The 23,688-nt window shown below is 45.4% G+C and overlaps 6 protein-coding genes across 7 annotated transcripts in view; 2 read left to right on the top strand and 4 right to left on the bottom strand.

Moving 5' to 3' along the window:
• The first annotated feature begins 574 nt into the window (after positions 1-574).
• Positions 575-2,871, top strand: LOC143016119 (OCIA domain-containing protein 1-like). Its single transcript, XM_076170270.1, has 8 exons — positions 575-758; positions 955-1,039; positions 1,559-1,612; positions 1,724-1,771; positions 1,918-2,047; positions 2,157-2,305; positions 2,380-2,547; positions 2,663-2,871. The coding sequence occupies exons 1-8, from the start codon at positions 708-710 to the stop codon at positions 2,698-2,700; spliced, it is 723 nt and encodes a 240-aa protein (XP_076026385.1). The 5' UTR covers positions 575-707; the 3' UTR covers positions 2,701-2,871.
• Positions 2,872-2,901: 30 nt separating this feature from the next.
• Positions 2,902-4,915, bottom strand: rhbdd2 (rhomboid domain containing 2). The gene has a single exon (XM_076170268.1). The coding sequence runs from the start codon at positions 4,254-4,256 to the stop codon at positions 3,225-3,227; it is 1,032 nt and encodes a 343-aa protein (XP_076026383.1). The 5' UTR covers positions 4,257-4,915; the 3' UTR covers positions 2,902-3,224.
• Positions 4,916-5,207: 292 nt separating this feature from the next.
• Positions 5,208-10,227, top strand: chic2 (cysteine-rich hydrophobic domain 2). Its single transcript, XM_076170271.1, has 6 exons — positions 5,208-5,570; positions 6,176-6,230; positions 6,742-6,897; positions 7,020-7,076; positions 7,174-7,233; positions 7,925-10,227. Exons 1-6 carry the CDS (start codon positions 5,437-5,439, stop codon positions 7,973-7,975), a joined length of 513 nt encoding a protein of 170 aa, XP_076026386.1. The 5' UTR covers positions 5,208-5,436; the 3' UTR covers positions 7,976-10,227.
• A 103-nt stretch (positions 10,228-10,330) lies between these two features.
• Positions 10,331-11,688, bottom strand: LOC143016118 (uncharacterized). Its single transcript, XM_076170269.1, has one exon. It carries the CDS (start codon positions 11,549-11,551, stop codon positions 10,763-10,765), a length of 789 nt encoding a protein of 262 aa, XP_076026384.1. The 5' UTR covers positions 11,552-11,688; the 3' UTR covers positions 10,331-10,762.
• A 1,976-nt stretch (positions 11,689-13,664) lies between these two features.
• On the bottom strand, positions 13,665-15,463 carry LOC143016102 (uncharacterized). Its single transcript, XM_076170234.1, has 6 exons — positions 15,176-15,463; positions 14,846-14,988; positions 14,414-14,475; positions 14,199-14,312; positions 13,987-14,085; positions 13,665-13,888 (listed from the first exon to the last, which is right to left on the bottom strand). The coding sequence occupies exons 1-6, from the start codon at positions 15,284-15,286 to the stop codon at positions 13,764-13,766; spliced, it is 654 nt and encodes a 217-aa protein (XP_076026349.1). The 5' UTR covers positions 15,287-15,463; the 3' UTR covers positions 13,665-13,763.
• Positions 15,464-19,425: 3,962 nt separating this feature from the next.
• The window catches only part of fip1l1b (FIP1 like 1b (S. cerevisiae)), a 6,270-nt gene continuing 2,007 nt past the window's right edge, over positions 19,426-23,688 (bottom strand). Inside the window, exons 3-16 of one of the 2 annotated variants that reach the window (XM_076170372.1) lie at positions 23,661-23,688; positions 23,339-23,448; positions 23,135-23,199; positions 22,911-23,015; positions 22,639-22,769; positions 22,121-22,239; positions 21,901-21,993; positions 21,719-21,818; positions 21,451-21,607; positions 20,954-21,035; positions 20,810-20,865; positions 20,538-20,724; positions 20,246-20,392; positions 19,426-20,042 (exon numbers count right to left, since the gene is read on the bottom strand). The exon at positions 23,661-23,688 is cut by the window's right edge and continues 33 nt beyond it. In XM_076170372.1, coding sequence (XP_076026487.1) covers positions 19,898-20,042; positions 20,246-20,392; positions 20,538-20,724; positions 20,810-20,865; positions 20,954-21,035; positions 21,451-21,607; positions 21,719-21,818; positions 21,901-21,993; positions 22,121-22,239; positions 22,639-22,769; positions 22,911-23,015; positions 23,135-23,199; positions 23,339-23,448; positions 23,661-23,688 — 1,525 coding nt within the window. In that variant the 3' untranslated portion in view covers positions 19,426-19,897. The remainder of the gene's footprint in view (positions 20,043-20,245; positions 20,393-20,537; positions 20,725-20,809; positions 20,866-20,953; positions 21,036-21,450; positions 21,608-21,718; positions 21,819-21,900; positions 21,994-22,120; positions 22,240-22,638; positions 22,770-22,910; positions 23,016-23,134; positions 23,200-23,338; positions 23,449-23,660) is intronic. The other variant, XM_076170373.1, reaches the window with a different exon arrangement.

Below are 23,688 nucleotides of genomic sequence, written 5' to 3'. Positions count from 1 at the left end.
TCTGTCTATGTGAAAAACATTTTAGTCTCTCTCCCTCTTCAGATTTCTATCGTCCAAAAGTTGTGCGAGTAAAAAACAACCAGTCCATTGCTGCCCTCTGCTGGTCTGAAGTATCATCTCGGTGTATTGCTGTCGAATACACATTGTTGGACCATTCCTGTTCCTGTCCATTAGTTAGATTCAGACAACAACCTAATGTTTTCTCGGGAAATAATTTAGCTAAACTGTATTATTGTATGAGCGCAAGCAGCAGAGTTATTGTTGCTTTAATATCGCCAAAGTCCATTCCAGTAAATAAGTCATTACGTCTTAACATTACTAACCACTAGAGGGCGCAGATTTTTATTGTAGTACTCTGAGAGCGGATAAGCGTCAAACCATCACAATAAAAGACGACGTTTTTCCTCACCAATATATAAAAAACTAAAACTCAACCGCAACAATCCCGTGTGTTCTTCAATTGTCACGTATGTGCTCAAACATGGTGTACATGTAAGAAAGTTAATTTGCTGTCATATTTACATCCATGTGTCCCAGAAATGCTTTTTTACTTTGAAAAAAACAAAAATTTGTTTCCGGGTTATGTCAGAGTTAACTGGTGCTATGACATTGTACCAAACATTGCTGAAGTCAATCCGGCGTGGGGCAAATACTTCGTTATTTCACATGATTTAAAAGTTTTGTTTTGCGCTGACGTTTCTGTCAACATGACGTCGGACACCGCGGATTTTCCGGAGAAGCGACAACGCAGAGCGCAGGTACACGCAGTTTATGAGCCATGCAGTGAGGCTCAGGAACGGGTAGTTAGCCAGTTAGCTGATGATGCACTGTAGCAATGTCGTTTGGTCTGCTCGTTTCCAATCGCTTTAGTTTGTCAGGTTATGCCAGATTGTCCGTGTGTCGGTGTGTTAGCGTACCTCGTCGGGCTGATGGCCTCTCTCTTCACTCCTGCAGGTGCCAGTGGACGCAAACTACATCCCCACAGATGAGGAGAGGGCAGTGTTTGCAGAATGCAGCCGTGAGAGCTTATGGTTCAGGTGTAAGTATACTCGTTCACACATTCACTCGCTCACATACTCACTCACTCACTCTCTCTCACACACTCACTCTCTCTCTCTCTCTCACACACACTCACTCTCTCACACAGTCTCTCTCTCACTCACACTCTCACTCGCTCACACACTCACTCACTCACTCACTCACTCTCTCACACACACTCTCACTCTCTCACACTCACTCACTCACTCACTCACTCACTCACTCTCTCTCTCACACACACTCACTCACTCACTCTCTCTCACTCACTCACTCCGCTCACTCACACACACACAGTCTCTCTCACTCACGCACGCACGCACACACACACACACAGACTCACTCTCTCTCTCTCTCTCTCTCTCTCTCTCTCTCTCTCTCTCTCTCTCTCTCTCTCTCTCTCTCTCTCTCTCTCTCTCTCTCACGCACGCACGCACACACAGACTCACTCACTCTCTCACTCACTCACACAGAGGATGTATCATTTGTGGTCTGAACCTCTTTAAATCTGCTTCTTTCACAGCGGTGCCATTCTCTATGGCTGCCGTCGGCGTCACTCAAGCCCTGATCACTAAAGGTAATCTAGGCTTTTCTGAAATGCTGTGTGCATTTTGTATAAGAGAGAAATCAGCCCCCCATCCTCCTCATGACAAACATTCATAAGTAATAATCCTCTGTTTGTTTGCAGGAATACTGACTAGATCACCAAGGTTTGGATCGATACCCAAATTAGGCTGTAAGTTAATGGATGTTACACTTAAATATGTAGATGTTATCAATATGGACCTATGTCTCTAAACATCCTATCGTCTTGTATGTTTTCATTGTATTAGGTTGTGGTGTTGTCTTTCCCTTGTCAATTGAATCCATTTGTGTCCTCAGTTGCTGGCTTTTGTGGTTTCCTGGCTGGGCAGATGTCGTACGTGAAAACGTGCAGGGAGAAGTTCAATAGGTTGGAGAATTCTCCGATTGCAGAGACCTTCAGAATGCGGAAAGGACTGCCGCCACAAACGTCAGTACCACCCACTGTATTAAGCCTCTTGTCTGTTACTGCTTCTGTTGCTCTCGCCCATTTCCAGTCCATCCATTACACATTCACCCACTTTCTGTTGTCCTCCCAGTTCCCAGGGTTCCCCGTCAGAGCTGAGCAACCAGAACACCCAGTCCGAGTCCATGTTCCAGCCAGCAGACCACGCTCAAACCAGCGACTATGATTACAATGCAGAGCAATCCATGCAAATGGGCAGAGCAGACGACTTCAGCCCTCCATGTAAGTCATCTCATGTAGTATAAATGAGTCAACACCATCTCTTCTCCAAGTTAACTGGCTTTTCTCTCCTTCAGCTTCAGCCCAGTCATATGTGGAGGAGGAGGAGCCCAGGAAAAAGGCCATCCTTTATGAGGACCTCAGACTCAAGAATAGGGAGAACTATGAAGTCACCCTCACACAGAAGGCTGAGTCGGGGATCAAATTGTCCCCTGAAAGGGAGCCACAAAGACCGAAGAAAGAAGGTAAGCTGCCCAATCCAGAGATGAGTTAACAATTAACGGTTTTGTCTGTCATTGAGGGAATACCAAGAAAGAAGAAATACCAATCATTTCTCCCTGTCACTCTTTTATGTTCCAGCCAAGAAGAACATCTATGGAGACGCCTGGGAAGAATGAATCTGTTCTCAACTTTAGCATCAATGACACTGCAGGACCAGTTTGCTCCAGTGAGACAGAAGCCCCGGGAATCATGAAGTTGTGTGTCCTCCTGATGAATGCATTTCACAAGGAGCTCAATGATATCAAATTGTTTGAAGAGTAAAACCGTCTCTTGTGCTTTAACATTGATTGTGTTGTACATTTATTCTAAGCACAACATTTGTTTGGTTGATACATATTGATTTATTCACAAAATGCAAAGTATAAATGACTATTAAAAAAAAACATCCTTTAAATTTAAAACAGGTATACAAAACGTAAACATCCCAAGCATGATTTGTAAATAAGTGTTAAGGCAGACAGGATCCACAAACTAAAGCTTGAAGTCAGTTTGATTGGCAGGTGACAAAGCATTTGATCTTTTCAACAAAACAATCCCCCCTATGTGTGCACCGTTGAATGGTTTAAAATGGAAGTGTAACAGCAGAACACATGGTTAATCAGGTTAGTCAACAAGCGTAAGTCATCCATAAGAAAGCAAACTAATCATGAGGATCATGAGTACAGCTGTGTTGACAGGTGCTCCCTAAACCCGGCTCCATACTGTGTCCGTGACTGTGTCCATGACTGTGACTGTGTCCATGACTGTGTCCGTGACTCTGTCCAAAGCTACCTGCTGTGCCGTGTCCATAAGGGTAGAGAGGTGAGACAGGACTGGACACAGCACTGGCTGCGTTGGGCCAGCCCTCGTACACGTGTGCAGTGGTCTCAGAAGGACTAATGTTGGACACAGGAGCGTAAGCTTGGACCGGGTATGACCCAGGGGTGGGGTTGATTTGAGGCAGGAGCGTCTTCCGTCTCTCCTCTGTGGAAGCAGGGATGAACAGATCACCACTGAAACGCTTCATCAACCTGAAAGGGAACATCTTCTCTAGAATAGAAGCCCTGGCCTCAGACATGTCCAGGAGAGAGAACCAGCCTTTACCATACATCCACCCAGTTAGGATAGCCATGACATTGCAGGGGAGCACACAGTGCGGGACGAGGACGGTGATGATTAGGAGAAATATCCAAGGAAGAGCCATGGTGGGAATGGTGACTCCACACAGGAAACCTTTGGCCATCCGTGTGTGCATGGTTGTCACGGCCACACAGGCCAGGGTGACGGGGACGAGGCCCTCTGTGTGGCTCTGGGTGCTGCCACCTTGAAGAAGATCCAGGAAGGCATAACCCAAACCTGTGCAGATAGAAAGCAGGAGGAAGAGGAAGAGGAACCGGACGGTGCCAAAGCCTCTCTCTAGACTCCCACTGAGGACCATCAAGGCTGTGATGTTCAGGATGAGCTGGTCAAAGGTCTTGTGGTAAAAAGGATAAGTGAGGAGCTTATACACATGTCCGCTTCCAAAAACACTCGATCCAACACTGAAGAAATCCTGGTTTAGATCGAAATATGCCTGAATGCCAAACAAGCCACATGATAAAAACACAACTGCTACAATCCCGCAGGTGAAGACTGGAATCATGCTCCTCAAAGCAGATTGTAATATGATCTTACAGTCCTCAAAGGATGTCATCTTGTCAAAGCACTTCCCAGAGTACCGATAAACAAGTTGGAATCAATTAACCAAAGTGTCGCTCATGTATTTCCAAGCTTCCTAATCAGGAAGTAGCGTTACATCTGTTTGAGGCGTACATTTACTACAAAGCTACATGGCAGGCGGAGTCCCTTTTTTTGAATAAAGAAAGTGGTTGGCAGAGAGCAAAAACTATTTGAGTTTATGAGGTTAAACTGACGAGTTTACAATGTTGTCTTTCCAAAGCCTTGGTACGCTTTAGGCGAAAGTAATAACTTCCGGGCCGGGATCTTCAGAATAAAAGCACCCACAAGACTCTACACGCAAATTGGACGACAAGTTAAAGGGAAATTATAACATAACATGTCTTAGTAAGGTTTGAGGTGTCAGTGCACCTTGAAATAAAATTTACATGTCTCTGGGTCCCCACTGTGGGGCTGTAATATCATTATTCTGAAAGAGAGATCCTATTTTGGTATTTTGATACCGGTTTTGGATTGCGATGTCTGATATTGGTCCAGAATCTCTCATATTGTTCATTGGGTTTAAAATAGATCTATGAACTGCAAAGGCCATATCCTGTGATTTACACAATTTCCATAGTCTTAAGAGCATTTAGTGAATCCTACAAGAGCCCACTACCATCATGACGGAAATACTTCATACAATAAATACATCAATAACAATCTACTTACTAGGGTGTTTGAAACGTGAAAATGATCAAATGACACAAAATATTAACATTCATATTAACTCACATTGTTGTTTGAAAGAGCAGTTTTCCACTAAAAGTACATTTAATAAAGATCAGTTAAACGACTCGTTATGTATAAATGATACGTGTTTCTAAATTGAATCGAAGAGTAGAACATCGCGACAAAAACCCAAACAGCAATAAAAAGATTAAAACGCTTCTTCGTCCTAACAACCCGATGACGTAGGTACGCCTGTCCCCCTTCCGGTGACGTGTGGTATTGCGGCGGATGTTGATGTTTTGTTTCTCGCTGCTCGCTCAACGATGTGAACCCAAACCTCAGCCGGGACGGAGATTTGCTGCTTTTCGGTTTTCGCCGTTGTCCTTTCTACTTTTTCGCCGGTATAGAAAAAAAAGGGTTCACCTTTCGCTGTAATCGTGTCTCTCCCGGTGTCTCCCCCGGGAAGCGCGAGGCCGAGTCGTGCGATGATGGAGGACTTTGACGAGATCTACGAAGAGGAGGAGGAGGAAGAGGAGGACGAGGACAGGGCCGCGGAGGAGCAGCTCCTCAAGTACGCTCCGGACCCGGTGGTGGTGCGAGGGTCCGGCCACGTCACTGTGTAAGCCACCGGCGAGGGGAGAACGGACGACGGGAGAGGAGTTCCCCCTCCGTGTGTCCGTTCAAATGAGTTTACCGAGCTGCTAGCGAGGGGAGCTGCTGGGGAAGTAGCGTAGCCATTAGCCAGCTACTCAATAGCAACGAGCTAAGCAAAATAGCTAGAAGTAGCTGAGCAGTTTTGGCTAAATTCCACGACAAAACGCGTTTCCTTTCTTCAACGCCAAACTTAAAACATTAAAAATTAACTAATGCTAAGGGGAAACGGCAAATCCTTATTGTTATTTCTGTGTTTTCAAAATTTTAGATATAATAAGAACGGTAGAACGTAGTAATACTCGTACCCATACTCTTTAAGCTACTGTAGCTACGAGTGAAACGGTTACCTACGATGCAGAAATGAAAGTAGCTTATATGTAGTATATCAACGGGTTTATTTGGCCAGTACACTTTGTAAAAGGTATGAAGGTCATTTTATGTAACTAAAGAAAAATCAAGATTCGTTCGTAGCGGCTACTAACTTCATTATAAGTATGTAAGTAAGTATTTGTTATAGTTATAGAGAGTGTCCGCTACTTAATGACGCTATTATTCTGTCCCCTCCTACAGATTTGGGCTCAGTAACAAGTTTGAGTCGGAATTTCCTTCAGCACTTACAGGAAAGGTGAGTGTCCTGATTCCAGCTGAAAACCCTGACTCAGATAGACCCAATGTCCCCGCACATGCACTAATGCTGCCACGCTGTCTTTGCACAGTCCTAATAAGGCTTTCCACAGTATTTCCATAAAGGAAATGGGATTAATATCTACAAGAGGGGATTGTTCTTGCAGCTTGTAGTTTGTTCTTGCAGCAAAGCATTTAGGATGTCAATGTTGCAACTCTACTGCTGTGTTACTCTGTGGTTACTCAACATTTGGGTCATGATAGCATCTTAAGCTCTTCTATTCTTGCAACACCACGTTTCGCCATTCAAGCAAGTAACCACAGAGAAAGAAATATTTCAACTTAATGAAATGCAAATTAATGTTGTATTTTGAGTCGTTCGTAAATATTTGGGTTAATCTGCTGTGGCGCCATTAAGATTACAAACGCAACACAAACCATTCAGACACATACTTTCCACAGATGATGATGTATGATGGATTTATCAGCAGCGTATACGTGTTCCTCTGCAGGTAGCACCAGAGGAGTTTAAGGCCAGTATCAACCGTGTAAACGCCTGTCTGAGGAAAACTCTGCCGGTGAACGTGCGCTGGCTGCTGTGTGGTTGCCTCTGCTGCTGCTGCACACTGGGCTTCAGCTTGTGGCCCGTCATCTGCCTCAGCAAGAGGGTGAGATGTTTACCAACACTGCTCCTCACACACACACACACACAGCCCAAACATCGCACACAAGGTATATTTACATCTGCAATGCAATTAGGTGTGAGAAATGTTATCTGATGTGATTCCAGACAAGGAGGTCTATAGAGAAGCTTCTGGAGTGGGAGAACAGCAGACTCTACCACAAGGTGAGGAGAGGAAGGTGTTACTGGACTGAATGCTTTAGTGGACATGTAAGAAAAATGAGAAGTAAACCGCTGACTGTTGCTTCTCTCTGTTTCACAGCTGTGTTTGCATTGGAAGCTAAGCAAAAGGAAGTGTGAAACCAACAACATGATGGAATATGTGAGTATCTGTGCAGCTTTAAGTTTGGGTAGCGAGCAGATGCATATTTGCACACAGAAGCCAGAACATTGCTCCATTGAATTATCAGAATAAAACAAGTGTGATATTCTTGTGCGCGGCCATCCAGGGTAGCTTTTCACTACAAATTCCTTCTAAGTTCTGCAGAATGATTCATTTGGAAGCCTCCTTTGCTACAAAATGATTGTTGATGCCCATGGTTATTGCCAACCTGTTAAAGGAACACTTCATGGGTCGCAGTCAGGGTCTGCGTCACGTACTTCCTCAAACACTTCCGTCATCAATCCCCCAAACCCCACCCAGTATTTTCAAAATTGAAGGAACAAAGGAGCAATGTCAGCTGTTTCCTCTCAACTGCTGCTGCAGCTTCATTAAATGTGGGGATACGTTTTGTTTACTCATGGTGTTCTGGTATACTTGAAAACATTTACAGTGGCACGTACAGTAAGTGCTTTTGTTCTCAGCACAGTAGTTAAATTCTTCCTTTGTCCTTAGACGCAGAGTTACCAGAGCTTCTCACATAACAAAAAAAGAAACTCCGGCTCTTGTTCCAGTATTCAGTGTTTAAATGTTGCTGGAATATCCTGCGACCCTGAAAAACACAAAACACACTTCTGCCCTTTCCCTCTCTGTGACGCTCACTAACAAAAGCCTTCTCTTCTGTCATCTGCAGGTCATCCTAATAGAGTTCTTACCTAAGATCCCCATCTTCAGACCGGACTAGCCACACTGCAGCTGAGCTCAGACCACCACTGCTGCCCACCTCTGCCACAGACACACAAAGGCTGTCAATTTGCCCCCTGAGTAACTTTCCTCCCCAAATTACACCAATGTTTTATGTTTACAGGGTAGCATCAGTCCTCCACACACACACACAAACACACAGAATGTCACCATACACTTGTTTACAAATCCAGCATCGTTACATATTTTGTTGGACTGAATCCAGGATGGAAACGCGACCTGTTGGGGGAGCTGGCACACGTCTGTCCCAGCTCCAGCCTGTGGGATTTCAGGGGAGAGGTCCGGCCACGGGCAGCATTACGGGACTCGGACCTGAACCCGGAGAGAGGACGGGTGAACAAAATTCTGTGTGCTACAACTGGAATTTTGGGAAACCAAGCACATGGCACAAACTTGCCCATGCTAAACAAAAAAAACATACAAACTATATATGAGCTACTATGATTACCACCCACTTCACTTTCAAAAACACCCCAGTGCTTTTGTAACAGTTGTTTGGTGCTCTAGAGCTTTGATCGTGTCTGTGGAGGGAACGTCAAAAGGAGAACTTCAGAGGAACCTCCATCCAAGTCAAGGTTGTAGCAGACAGACTTGTCCTACAGGAACACGTTTGGCCTGTGGCCATAGCAACTGAACTCATAAACACGTTACTCTTATCAACTACCAGACATCCTTGTCCTCCCACTCCTTTCATATCACTGCACACGTTTGGCTGTGCATCACCCGCACCCAGTGACAATCACACAGTCTGACTGTGCTCTCCACAATATGAATGGGTCTCCGTGCTACACGTGTACCTGGAGCCATTCCCTTTTCCACAGTGTGTGTCCAGGTGTTGAGCTGTGTCGCTTCTGGCTACTTAGAAAAGAAGTCCAGAAGTGACGCAGACAAAAAAAACCCTGCTTTGATTATTCTTTCTTTTTTTTTTGTTGGTGTTGTATCTTAAGATTTTGTTTACCGTTTCAGTTAAAGAGACACTTAATTCTTGCAAAACTGTTCACTGTTTGTTGCATCTGCGTGTGTGAGAGACGCATAAGCAAAAAAGAGACAAATCAGACACAGAGAGATACTGTACTGCAGGGTTCTGTCTTTAAAGTATTTCTTTGCCATAAACGATCTTTGTTACTTTTGTTATTTCTAAGTGTGAATGCCCATTGTCACATGTGCATTGATTATATTGGCCTCCGTTGTTTTTGCAACGGTTTATCATTGTTGTTTAGTTTTCTTGTCGATCTCTGAGCTGTGGTCATGTGTCAACCCTAAAGCACACAATAGTTTTGCCCTTAACACCTTCATGTGGCCTCTCTTGACTTTGGTTTCTGTGTACATTCAAGTGAAACGTGTGTCCCCTTTAAGAAAGTTCTTGGCTTTGAAATATGATCCAGCTGATATTCTGACGTCAGAGTTGTCAGTTCTCGAAATAAATCTCATCCATGTTTGTCACCAAAAATGACGAGTAATCTTGACATGGTGTGGAAACTCTACACACCTCTGGATTTATCAGTACATCCTGTCACATTGAAATTTATAAATGAATCCCTAGCGATTGAGTATAGCGAGAATTTCAACAAGGTCAGTGAGGTTCAAGTCACTGGGCTTTGTTGATGGTGTGGGTCAGACTCAGGGGATGATACCGCATAACCAGAAACAAATGTAGCATTGGACAAATCTCTCTTTCAATTATGTACCAACGTTACAACATGGGTGTCATCGATCACACTTTACTTGAATAAATTTTGACATTTGATTTGTTTGAAGGAGATTCGGTGGGAAAGGGACGCAGCCTTGTCAGGGGTCGTCCTCTTTGAGCAGCGAAGGAACAACGTACTCTTTGGACCCACAGTGCTCAGAAATTATGTTGGTTTATGTGTTGAATACCTGATGTCCTCTCGTACCACTGGGTTGCCTCTTTGTTCATTGGTCATTTTCCTTTCATTTTGATTGGTGGTCTGTTCTATGTAAATGGAGGCATAAGGCCATATGCAGATATTTTATTTGTGGCGTGTGCATATGTGCACAGTGTATGCAGATACAAATGTTCTCAGTAGATTCTCAGTCTGTGATTGAACCCTGCACAGAAAATAAGTCTTTTTTTATATAATCTCTAGTGTTCAGAATGTGAGTATGTACGTGTGAGTGCGAGAGAGCGAGAGATAATATATGTACATATGACTTCTGAGCAGGTGTATGTACAGTAATAAACTACCAATAAACAAAGCTATGGGAATCCTCCTCTGTAACTGGCCTCATTTCTTATCCTATGTTGGCTGTAGTTAGACAGCTTGTGTTGTGCGTAGCAAGACGACCTTGATCTGATGTCCTGCTGGTGGAATAAGGTGTTTGAAGGTCAAATAAAGGCAAGGACGTGATTGTGGAGAGCCTGAGCAAGAGTATTTTTCAGATGAATCCCATATTTCACCCGCCGTCAATGTGTGTCATCGCCTCTTCAATTTGCTTCTGAAGGATAACACATCGGTTCTGTTTGGATTTATCTTGTTTATTCCTGGTCAAAAGCACATGAAAGCACTTACAGTGATTTGTGTATGTTTGTGAACCTCCAAATTTAAACTTCTGAAGCTGTATTTCCTGCTCCTGCTCTCAACAACACACTTATGATTTGTAATCTGTGACTGCTGATTTAGTGCTGGGCCTCAAACAAAGGTCCTAATTGTTTTTATACATTGTTTCCTACATTCTGAACTAAAGTTTCTCCGAAGCATGTTTGCTCATGTGTCTCGTAATACTTCCTTTTTAATTGACCACAAATTTAGCAACTAATTGGTTTCTCTCCTGTGTGGATTCTCATGTGGCTCTTCAGGTGTCCATTTGTAGTCAAGTTTTTACCACAAACTGAGCAAGCAAATGGCTTCTCTCGGGTGTGGATTCTCATGTGACGCTTTAGGACTCCATATTGAGTGAAGTTTATACCACAAACTGAGCAACTAAATGGCTTCTCTCCTGTATGGATTCTCATGTGGCTCGTCAGGTGTCCAGTTTGAGAAAAGTTTTTACCGCAAACTGAGCAACTAAAAGGCTTCTCTCCTGTGTGGATTCTCATGTGGATCTTCAGGTGTCCAATTTGAGTGAAGTTTATACCACAAACTGGACAGCTAAATGGCTTCTCGCCTGTGTGGATTCTCATGTGGATCTTCAGGGATCCAATTTGAGTGAAGTTTATACCACAAACTGAGCAGCTAAATGGCTTCTCGCCTGTATGGATTCTCATGTGGATCTTCAGGTGTCCATTTTGAGTGAAGTTTTTACCACAAACTGAGCAACTAAATGGCTTCTCTCCTTTGTGGATTCTTATTTGGACCCTCTGGTCTCCATTCAGAGTTGCGATGCTGAATGGTGGCTCAGCCTCTATGTTCTCATCACTTTGACTTTGATGAAGCTTTGAGGACAGAATTTTCATTTCAGCATCTTCATAAAGCTGCTCTCCCTCATGACTAATCCAGAGCATCTCCTGTTCCTCTGTAATATGTGGGTGTTCTGGCTCCTCCTGGTCCAGACTGGGGCTCCATTTTTGCTGCACAAACAGCTGCCTAAAGGCCATGCTGAAACAGACAAATACACAATGGAAAACGTTTGGTTATATTTGCCCAAGCTTGTAGGGGTACAATAATTCAGAAATAACGGTTCACTATGGAATCAAGGTCATAGGGTCATGGTGTTATTTTGATAGGGTGTTCACTCAGGTTCTCACGATACCAAACGTTTTACTTTGATACCGATACTGAGTTCAGCATGGCAATACTCTATTGATACAGTGCCATTAAAAAAACATGCACATGAGTAACGCACCAAACCCCCAATTGCTCCATGGGCGCCGAAAAATGGCTGCCCTGCACCCCCTCTGTAAGGCATCTGTTTGTGTGTGTGATATGTAAGAGGGGGTGCACGAAAAATTTAAATTGCATGTAATTTGCGCGTGAATTGCATGCAACTTATCTATCTTATTATATATATATATCATAAACTCAAGCCATCAATTCATAGAAATATTTTCATCATTACCACACAGTTAAATACAGGAAATTGCTAAATATATATTGCCCATGCAAAACCGTAAGTACAGTAATACACTATAAAACATTAAACAAGCAATAACTATATATTTAAATGATATTAGTGATGTTTTTTAGAAGGATGGAAATATTTTTGAGGTTCAATCCTTCAGCACTCAACATGTTATCTTGAAATAGCCGCCTACCAGAACATTTTAGAGCACTTCATGATTCCTTCTGCTGACAAGCTTTTTGGAGATGCTGCTGCTGATTTCTCGAACTCTGACTTTCTGACGTATTTATACAGTTGCTTCTCACTGAAGAAAAGACCTGTTCGGTGGATATTGACAAAACACCTGAGACCACTGTAAACACTACGTGGCCATCCTGAGGGAGTAACAGTTCATTCCTAGTGGCCTTTATTTGGTATGTAAACGTTACCTTACTCTTAACATGAATATATACCTTGAAGCTGTTAACTGCAAGCGCGTAGAATTGGGTAGGGACGCTAGGGACACGTCCCTACCAATAATCAGCTGATACAGTGTAGTCCCTATCAATACAACCGCTGTCCGTAGTGTTTAATCAATGATTATGGCACACAAAGGGTCAACAGTCTGCCTCTAACCTACGCCGTCACTACATCTGCCTGTAAAAGTGACCTGCTAGTTGGACCGGACGGGAGGCAGACAGTGCATGTTATCTGCAACCGCGAAGTGTAAGTTGTCAACATGTGTGGCATATTGTGCCTGGGTCACGTCAGCTTAAACGGATTTTAATATCAGCGGTGTCATTTACATTTACATTTGTGTTTGTGTCGGTTTGCGTGCGTGTGTGCGTGCGCGTGCGGTATAGGATTTGAAGGATGTCAAAGAAAAGAAAACGGGATATAAGAGACTTCTTTAGGAGTCAAAGTGTAAGTAACTTCAAGGGTATAGCCTACTGTAGAGGCTCAACAATACAGATATTGAATAAAAGACTAAATTTAATGCCAGAGATACACTTTGTCTAGCAGTAGAAGTGATAGAGGAGCTGGAGTGTCTGAGCATATCCCTGCAAAAAAGGACTGAAACTGTTGCGATCTACTGTACATGGCAAAAGAAGTGAGGAGAGCTTTCATGAGGTTTTTGACAAAGCAGTGGCAATGATTGACTCTCTTAAAAGCACTGGATCACAGCAAATTACACTACAATGACAAGGTTGAACTTTTTGAGAAATAAATGCAAAGTGAACAAACCTGTTCTATGCAAACGGACTTCAGGGTTGAGGGCGTCGGACAATTGTTTTCGCAGTCCGTCGTTCTCCTGCTGTGACTGGGACAATTCTTCTTCTAAAGCTCTGATCTCTTCCAGGAGATCTTCCACAGCTTCAACAGTCGGTTGCTGTCTCACCAGCGAGCTCAGCGTTTGGACGATAGACATTTTCACACAAGGATGAAAACTGTTCCGGTTTTTTTTGGCTTGCGCTGTGATTCCAAGCGAAGTATGTGTCCCGTTCTTCACACAGATTCAGCCGCACACACAGAAAATCTAATGCCTCTTGCAGTGGAGTAAGGAGAGGACTGGGAGGAGGACTAGCTGTGTTTGTTAATGGGGGGGGGGGGGGGGGGGGGGGGGGGGGGGAATAATCTTATCATTAGTATAAATAACAAAAGACAAAGCATTTTCACTTTCAGCATATTTGTTTTTAATTCGCAATGTATGTCATGCTATGGTGCTCTATCTTAGAAAATGGCTTAATGCCCCACTTTTAAACGATTTATCAGTTGATAAACATATCAAAGAAGTTATCCAGCAGTTGTCCAACTCCCTTCTGAAGCTTGCCTTCCAACATGGCTTTCATGGCACTGAGCCCCTGTGCTTGTGAGGTGGAATGTGGACAGATTTCTGTGGAGGCGTACATTACAATTAGTGTGAAGCAAAGTCAAACAACCCCCTGAATATACAATAAGCAGAGATAAGAAAGTATATTCAGACGCTCTCACCGTTGTTTGGGTCTGACATCAATGGTGACGCCATCTGGAGACACTCTGCCTGTCTCTTAAACGTCTCCACAACAGCAGGAGAGACACTTCTACTCTTACCTGCAAAATCAAAACAGTGTGATATAACAGTTTAGCCAAAAGAATTATACATGTTCAATCTTTCAACAAGTTTATAAACACACACTTCTTAAATTTTATGAATATGTTCTTACTGAAAAGCAATAAACTAGTGAACTTGTCTTCTCCAAGGACAATGTCTTCAACGATGACCAGACAGTCTGGACAGTCGGTTGGCAGGTAGACTTCTTTGAGGGGGAATGGTTCCTCTATGGGACACACACACACACACACACACAGTAAATACAGTATATGAATGTTATGGCTCAGGTCCTATCCCATTCATGGATTAAGGGACTGCATAACTTACCAACTGTCAGTGTGCTGTTTTCAAAAGTCACGTTGTAATTCCAGGTTGAACACTGGCCGACTCTGCAAAGAAAAGAATGAAGTTTAAATCTTAGCATTACGGTAGAATTCATATGGTGAACTCAAAGGTACGAGTTCTACTCGACAGAAGAGCAGAACATCATCAAGATTGAGCTTGGTGGTTTTTGACTGATCCTGTTGGTGACCCCAATTATATAGTATATTTCAATTATCAATTTACAGAGACAGTTGAGATTCCTTTTTCATTTATTCAGTGAATACAAGAGTACAGAGTTATTCCTTTATTCCTGGTCAAATGAGGCCTAAATGATAAGATTCCTGCAAATGTACAAGCTTGCAATCTGTTTTGGCATATTGTCTGGAGATGAATGGTGATGTTGTGGCTTGGTGGTGGTGTGTGATGATTGCTCACATTCTCTGAGACTGATATATATTGAGGATGTTGTCCTGGGCGGTTGCGGTGATTTCCACCAAGACGCTGTTCATCAGGTAAGCTAGAGAGCGGCTTCCTGGTATGTTGGAACTCCCTGAGATGTAAATCCACTTCCCCAGTATCTACAAGAGAAGACAAGGGATCTCCTGATGATGGCGCCAGTGTGCCTGCTTTCAATTACGCTTATATTCTGCTGTTAGGAAACATTCTCTCCCATCTTTGTGCTCAAAATAACAAATTTTCAAAAGTGTGTTGTGACCCCTTTGTAGCTTCCAATGCAGATGCAGAGTGCAGATGTTATGCACGTACCTCTTGCTTGCTGATGTGGATGGGTTTTGTCAGCACGTCACAGTTGTTCACGGGAGCAGTGTGTCCCAGTGACAGAAGACTGAGCAGTGTGAGAACAGCAGCCTTCCTCATCCTGCAGGTGGTTCTTGTTAAGTTTCTAAGGTGTTGAAAATTTCAGATGTCCTCCAAGCTTTTGTTGTTACAAGCTCACGTTGATCTTTGCTAGCTGCCGCTCACCTAAAACCAGTACTGCATCTCCTTTCACCAGTTTATGTTCAGCAGTTTTCTCAACTGATGTAACAAAGCAAACAGCCCACAGAGACTTTGACCTGCTGTAGGAATGGATAGAATGTAAATCCAATCACAAAGTGGCTGTGTAGAGATATGCTATCATGTACTGTATTGATGGACTATACGTTTATTCAAAGAAACTGATATGGCCATAAAATATCGCTCCTCAGGACTGTGGAAGAGATGAAGGATGTTGTTCAAAGGATGTTCATGCTCATCACACACAAAGCCAAATGAAAGCTTTGCTACTGTAACAGAGAGAATGACAGATGGGGCTTTCAGTTCCTAAAATGGGAAATTTATTACGCAATATACACAAACAAACCGTAGCAATGTCCACAGGAGATTAGAAGATACAAATGGCCGTCCCCGCTAACTCAGGGCGGTGGAATGGTGGGCCAGGGCACCAGGACACTTTCACAGCAAACAAAAGCAAAATACGCATAACACGCTTTCAGGGCCCCACCAGGTGCAAGATGAAAGAGGCCGCAACCATTCAGGCCCTCGGGGATCCACTGACGAAGCCCAAATGCTCTACAATGAACAAATAAACCAGATTAAAACAAGACAACATCACAGTGAATTGCCCATCTAAAACAATAACACTTTAATTGACGATAAACAATTAAAAAGTCTTGATTAATCTTAATCAAATGCCCCAACAAAGCAAAAGGGGCCAAGTAATCTTTTTACGACCTGGACATGTTAAAACAAGCCAACAATCAACAACACTAAAACATTAACATACCTCCAGTCTGACCATGATTAAAAGCACAGTATGACCACATAATCCAGCTTCTCCTCCCTCTGTGGCCACCGTGTGCTTCTCTTCCACCATCTGAGCCCTGGCTGCTGCTCCCCTAATGAGCTGAGTGATTTCAGGTGTGGCACCGGCGCCTCACTCTTCATCCAGCCTACCGCACTACTATTCTTCATTTTCTCCTGTCTTGTCCAGATCTTACGCCGGCAATGAATAAGTGATGAATGAGGTCGTGTGAAATGACATGTTGAGTGCATTCATCAAATATTGAGAGCTACAACTGCAACCAAAAAAAGAGTATTTCTGCTCAGTTACTCCTGGTTCAGTTTTCTGTTGATGCTGCTTAAGCCGCGCAATTAACAACAACCCAGTGTCTTTCCATGTAAACATTAAAGACATGTTTGCATTTGTGTGCTCATTGTGGGGGTTAGAAGTTACTGCCGTACACGCAAAGCTAACATCACATGACCGCACTGCCAACCAAGTACAGGTTAAACAATAAACCATGTTCAAATGTTCATGTGCGGCATGTTCCTCTGTTGGGATCAATATTCTCCCTGTGTATTTGTCAAACATTTACTCTGCTTGCATACATGTGAGCAGGTCAGATTTGTGAGGTCATTCCCCTCTAACTTACCCGGTAACCGTTGGATCAGTCCTCTATTGTTAAGTAATCTAACACGATTCTTTATTTCAGCTCACACCAGTAGACTCACAAGGTGCAGAGGTATTAGATGCTTCAGCCTGTTGGCAAGCCACAGATCATTTAGGGACTACAAGCCTAAACCCGCTCAGTCCCTAAATGATCTGTGCCTTGCCAACAGGCTGAATGAGTTTTACTGTCGCTTTGATGGTCAAGCTGCCAGTTCTGACACCGTCCCCCTCGACACCTACAGCCATCACCAGCCCCCTCCCTCCCACCTCCCCCTCCACCTCCTCTCATATGGCCCTCACAGTGGCCCCCACCTCATCAACGACCCTCTCACTTCTAGAGAGGGACGTTAACAGGCTGTTTAAGAGACAGAACCCCCGCAAAGCTGGCGGTCCGGACTCTGTCTCACCCTCCACGTTGAAGCACTGTGCTCAGCTGTCTCCGGTGTTCACCGACATCTTCAACACCTCATTGGAGACATGCCACGTACCAGCCTGCGTCAAAACATCTACCATCATCCCCATCCCCAAGAAGCCAAGGACCACAGGACTTAATGACTACAGACCCGTTGCTCTTACCTCTGTAGTCATGAAGTCTTTCGAGTGCCTGGTTCTCCCCCATCTGAAATCCCTCACCGACCCCCTCCTGGACCCCCTGCAGTTCGCCTACAGAGCCAACAGGTCTGTAGACGACGCTGTCAACATGGCCCTCCACTTCACCCTCCAGCACCTGGACTCCGCAGGATCCTACGCCAGGATCCTGTTTGTTGACTTCAGCTCTGCCTTCAACACCATCATCCCCTCACTGCTGCAGGACAAGTTCTCCCAGCTCCATGTGCCCGACTCCACCTGCAGGTGGATCACAGACTTCCTGACTGACAGGAAGCAGCACGTGAAGCTGGGGAAACACATCTCTGCCTCACGCTCCATCCTGCTCTTCTCCTTATACACAAACGACTGCACCTCCAGTCATCAGTCAGTCCAACTCCTGAAGTTCGCGGACGACACCACCCTCATTGGACTCATCTCTGATGGGGACGAGTCCGCCTACAGGCAGGAGACTGACCGTCTGGTGAATTGGTGCAGGCGTAACAATCTGGAGCTTAATGTTCTGAAAACAAAGGAGATGGTCGTAGATTTCCGACTGAACACAGCCCCACCCGCCCCCATCACTCTGTGTGACTCCCCAGTTGACACTGTGGAGTCCTTTCGTTTCCTGGGAGCCATCATCTCCCAGGACCTCAAGTGGGAGCTCAACATCAGCTCCCTCACCAAAAAAGCCCAGCAAAGGATGTTCTTCCGGAGGCAGCTTAAGAAGTTCAGCCTGCCAAAGACATTGATGGTACGCTTCTACTCTGCCATCATTGAGTCCATCCTCACCTCCTCCATCACCGTCTGGTACGCTGCAGCCACTGCCAAGGACAAGGGCAGGCTGCAGCGTATCATACGCTGTGCTGAGAAGGTGATCGGCTGCAACCTGCCGTCCCTCCCGGACCCTGAAGTGGGCAGGCAAGATTCTGGCCGACCCCTCCCACCCTGGACACAAACTGTTTTTAACCCTCCCCTCTGGCAGAAGGCTGAGGTCCATCAGGACCAAAACCTCACGCCACAAATCCAGCTTCTTCCCCTCGGCAGTGGGCCTTATCAACAAGGCCCGGGTCCTCCACTGACCTCACAACAAACCCCTGCACATTGTTGGAATATAACAAATAATGTCAAACATATCAAACAATCACCTTATCAAATGCAACAGCGTCATAGCAGGAGGGAGGAAGTGCCATTCAGTCTGGGGGCACTTACAATAGATCAAAGAAGGTTGTAGAAGGACAGTTACATAGTAATGTTGATCTTTAATTTGTATGCATTTCACTCCCTCACCTGAAGACTTCAGTTCATCTTTTCCTCCTGATTCACCACCAACTCAAAGAACGCGCAGAAGAACATTAGATCGATTCTTCATAACATTCACTTTAACAGAAGTCTTAAGTTAATTTATTCAATAATCCCCTGCACATTTTCTAACACCTTATTCATCAGCACTCATTTAGTTAACTTATTTTAGTTTAATTTAGTGTTTTTAATTAAGCTGCCGTTTGTACATGTTGTTTTATATGTTGTCTTCTTCTATATGTTATACGTTGCACCCAGAACCACAGCAAATTCCTCTTAAGTGCAAACTTAATTGGCAAATAAAGGGATTCTGATTCTGATTCTGATTCAGTTTCATGTTCCTAATATTTTTTTTGTCAAATCTTTTTAGATGCAGTCATTTCCTGAATGAACTTTTAAAGTTTAGTCATACATTTAAAAAATCAGTATAGGGATTTGCAGTTTTGGGCTGATATACTACCATGGTACTGAAGTACTCTGATGTGGTAGTTTGCTCTCCTGATACAATGGAAATCCTCTGGAAATCTGTTTGAGTGAAGATTTTGACAGTAAAGCCCCAAAAAACTGTGACTCTAAAAATTACAAGTTCACAGTTTGGCAGCATTCAGTTCCTTACAGACAGAATTCTTAGACATCCTGAGGAGTCCTGTTAGTTTCTCATGAAAAACACAATCACAAGTCTATCAAAAGAGATTTTATTTGTTTCTAACAAACTGACAACTTTCTGTAGATGTTTTCATACAAGGCGTGAACAAATGAAACAAAAGGATCCACGACAGATCCAAATCTGCTGATCAACCAAATAACAGCCAAACAGAAAGAGACGACCTCTGAACAGGATCAAATGTGACAGCAGTGCTCAAAGGAGAGGGGGGGGGGGCAAGGAGGGAGTGATGTAACCAGGGGATGGAAAATGGAGAAGTATAAAGTGAAAGCCATCACTCTCCATCCAGGCTCCTTCTGACGGGACGGTGAGGAAGAACAATCAGAAGGGAGAAAACGGAGATCGATGGAGCATCAATCATCTTCTGACTTCTTGGTTTTGTTGGTTGACACCGACAGACAGAGAGATAGACGAGAATGGAGAGACAGGCTGACAGACAGACAGAGACAGACAGACGGAGAGAGAGAGAGAAGGCCAGAGGTGCTGATTACTCCATCGCCTCCTGGTTCTCTTGGTCTGCACTGATCTCCTCACTGGCCTCTTTGCCCTCCTTGCTCCTCTTGCTCTTCTTGTGTTTGTGCCTCCGGTGGCTGTCGCCCTCCTCGCTGTCGTGCCTCCTGCGGCTGCTGCTGCTGGTGGTGGAGGGAGGGAGAACACAAAGTGAGGGGGGTGAGAGAGATCCAACAGGGGGAGATCGGTGTGTGTTGAAGGGCAAAGAGGATGTGAAATGGAGACGAGACAAGGAGGGGCAGCACGTCGTCAAGTCAGAGCAGGAGGAGGGAGGATGTGATCACAGAGACAGCGGTCCAAGAATAAAGTGTGTGTGTGTGTGTACCTGCGGGAGGACTTGTGGCGTCCCTCCTCTTTCTCCCGGTGTCGTCTCTCTCTGTGCCTGTCCTCTTTCTCCCGGCTCGACCTTTCGCGATGCCGCTCGGCGTAGACGCGCTCTGGGTATGCACGGTAGCGAAACTGCTCCTCATCGCTACGGTAACATAAAAGAATTGAAAGGGCTTAACAGTGTGTGTATGCAGTAGTTTTGCAGTTTGCATGCACACAAACCATTATGATTAGATCAATTATGGGCTAATTGCGTGAAGTGTTGGTGGTCGCCACGCGGCGGCGCTCACCTGGTGTAGCTCATGGCTGCCGGGCTGTGCTCCCTCTCCCTCTCTCGTTCGTGTGTCCTCTCTCTCGGCCTTTCCCTCTCCTTTTCCCTCTTGTCGTCCCGACGGGAATAGTAATCCCATTTGGGGTTGTCCATCATGGGCGGCCAAGGTGGCGGCACACCTCCAGCCACAGGTGGAGGGTAGGCACCTGAAGGGGCAAAGACACAACTTCACCCAAACTCTTCTGCTGCTAAAGCACTGAACAGGTCACTCGGGGTCGTATCGCCGCCTACCTTGAGGGAACGGGTATGGAGGGATAGAGCGTCCGTCGTAACTTCCGGGATGACCGCTGCCAGAACACGGAGCAGGAGCTAAAGTTAAAGATCTGACACATTTCTAGGGCTTTGACTATAAAAGGCTGTGTGTGTTTGTGTTACCTGTCCATAGTGGGAATAATAGAAGGAGGCGGCCCGCTGGGGGGGGGAGGGAAGCCGGGTGGGGGGACGGTAATGGGCAATCCTGGAATAGAGACAGCGGAAGGATGAGTCAAGGGAGGGAAATCAATCAAAGCCTCGTGTTCTATGCCAGACCGGTGACTGATTACTTGTTGTGTGACTGCTGGGTTGTGTGACTGTGGGGTTTCTAGGTGGGTGGATGTCATCTCTTTGTTTCTGATTCTCTCTATCACAGACTATAATGTGATTTGTACGAGCCTACATTGCCGTTTGACATCATCCTGTAAAAACTGTATTTACCCCTATGACATCATTGCAATTCCAATCTCCCGGTACTCTACCTGAGGGTGCAGGTATAAAGTTTAACGACAACAATAGTAGTGATAATACAACCTTCCTTTCTCTCTATCTCTCCTCTTTCCCCTCTTTCTATATAAAAAATGATCCCCAAAATATCCTACAACTGTATGCAAACTCACTGGGTGGGGGGATGAGTGGGGGTGCAGTGCTGACGTTGGGGGGCGGAGGGAGGAAGGGGGGTGGAGGTATGTTGGGGGGCAGCGGCCCGGGGGGGAAGAAGGCTGGCAGCTTGGCGGGTGCGGGCTCGGCGTCTGTCGCCCCGTGCTCGGCGATCACCTGCACAGAGGAGAGAGTTCAGTTCACGCCGTGCAGGAGCCCCGGCCCACCAGCAGGGGGCTCTGGTGGCAGCATTCAACAGTATCACTGCTTGGCTCGGCCTGTGTGTACCTGGATGTTGTTGCCCTCTAGGTTGTGTCGGCGTCGTCCTTCCACCCGGCTGATTGTGGCCGTCTGTCCGCCGATCACGTCTATGGTGCCGCTCGTCTTCCTGTGGAAAATTAGAGGGAACAAAAAGAATTAAAGGTGCGGCGACGTCCTTGACAAACACACATGAAATGAGACACACTTACATAAAATAGTCAGGAGGCGGCGGGCCGAGCCACTGAGAGGGAGAGATCCTTCCAGGTTGAAACAAAGAGGGGGGCTCATACATACTGTGACAACTGTGGATGAAACACACAATCATTATTAACAGGTCGGCTGCTTGTCTCGTACGGCCACACCTCACAGGCGCCTGGCGAGTGCCGACGCCTGCGTGTGTGTGTGTGAAACTGAATCCAGACGGGTTACCTGGTGACCTGGCTGACGGCAGACTTGTACATGCTGACGGGGGACGTGAACTCGGGCTTGGAGGTGTGGACGGTCAAACTGGAGATGTCCTTCTCGTTGCCCGTCCGGCCCTGCTGAACCTACCACACGGGTTTGGAGAAATGATCCGTCAGCGAGAAGAGTTGAGACGGACGAACAAATACAGAATAAATACATAAATAAAGAGAGAGAATGTGTGAGTTTTGACTCAAACAAACGTAAAGGCGCACATGAGCGATTGGCTGTTGTGTTACTTTCGCTGCATGTCTGTTTCATTCACTAACAACTTTCAAATGCAGGTCAGCATGCAGGTCAGTAATCTGCCTGCTGGATTATAACACAAGCCCAATGTGTAAACACCGGGCCTGCTGAGGGATTAAGACGACCAAAAGCTCTTACAGGTGATTAGTAATGAAACGGCTAAGTCCAACTGATGGGGGGGTGTGTGTGTGTGTGTGTGTGTGTGTGGGGGGGGGGGGGGGGGGGGGGGGTTGTCTTACGGTGATCTTGCTGGTCACTGAGCCCACATTGGAGACCTCCAGGCCCATCCGGAGCTTCTTCTGTTTCTCACAGTAAGCCTTCCACGTGTCCTCGTTGAAGCCGTAGTTGAAATAGTCCGACAAGTCCGCTCCTATATACACACACACGCACGCACACACACAGTTTGTGATGTATATTCCAGACATGGTGTGTAAGGCATCAATGGCACAGAACCACCCGTCAGTTATATAGGCGGCGCTGCTCTCACACACACACACACACACACACACACCTGGCTTCCTCCAGGGTTTCTCCTCAAAGGACTCCATGTCCACCTCCAGCACCGGAACACCGTTGACGTTCCCGGGAGCGTCCAGATCAACTCCCTTCAGCTTTGCTATTGGAAAAAAACAATTTGTATGTTAATGGAGCCTTAAACAGAAGAGTTATTGGGGTTTTTATTAATCATAAAATCAGGAGGATCTTGACAGTGATTGGTTGAAGATGGCCACACACCTTGACCATAAGGCCTGGAGCCGGCTGTCTTTATGTTGAGGTTGACAGGTGGCGCTCCATACGGCCTGGGAGACAAGAATATGAGCTTCTGTTTGAATGAATGTTGAGACAGACAGACAGACAGACAGACAGACAGACACAGACACAGACACACAGAGTAATTAAGTAATTCATTGACAAAACCCAGATTTGACTGAAACCTACGTGAACTGCAGCGCTCCGGTCTTTATGTCTCCGATGGTGACGCGGACATCGTCATCGTCGTCACTGTCGCTGTCGCTGTCATCGTCCTCACCTGCGCCTTCAGCGGGGGCCTGGGAGCCAAAGGGAAGGGAGGGGGGTGGAGAGAGAGAGAGAGAGAGAGAGAGAGAGAGAGAGAGAGAAAGGGCTTGTGAATGGAGGGAGAACTGGATGGTAAGTATAGTCAAGGACTAAACTTACACTAAGGGGATCAACCCCTTGTCACACACACTTTCTCACACCCTCACTCACACACACACACACACACACACACACACGCTCCTACCTCTGAAGCCATCTTTTCTCCTGAAGCG

The sequence above is a fragment of the Genypterus blacodes genome, unplaced genomic scaffold (genome assembly GCF_046128005.1).
Source record: "Genypterus blacodes isolate CSIRO-AG114 ecotype Tasmania unplaced genomic scaffold, CSIRO-AGI_Gbla_v1 ptg000216l_1, whole genome shotgun sequence".
Classification (NCBI taxonomy): Eukaryota; Metazoa; Chordata; class Actinopteri; order Ophidiiformes; family Ophidiidae; genus Genypterus; species Genypterus blacodes.
The sequence above is the reverse complement of the archived record's forward strand: the minus strand, read 5'-3'. Positions and strand labels throughout refer to the sequence as shown.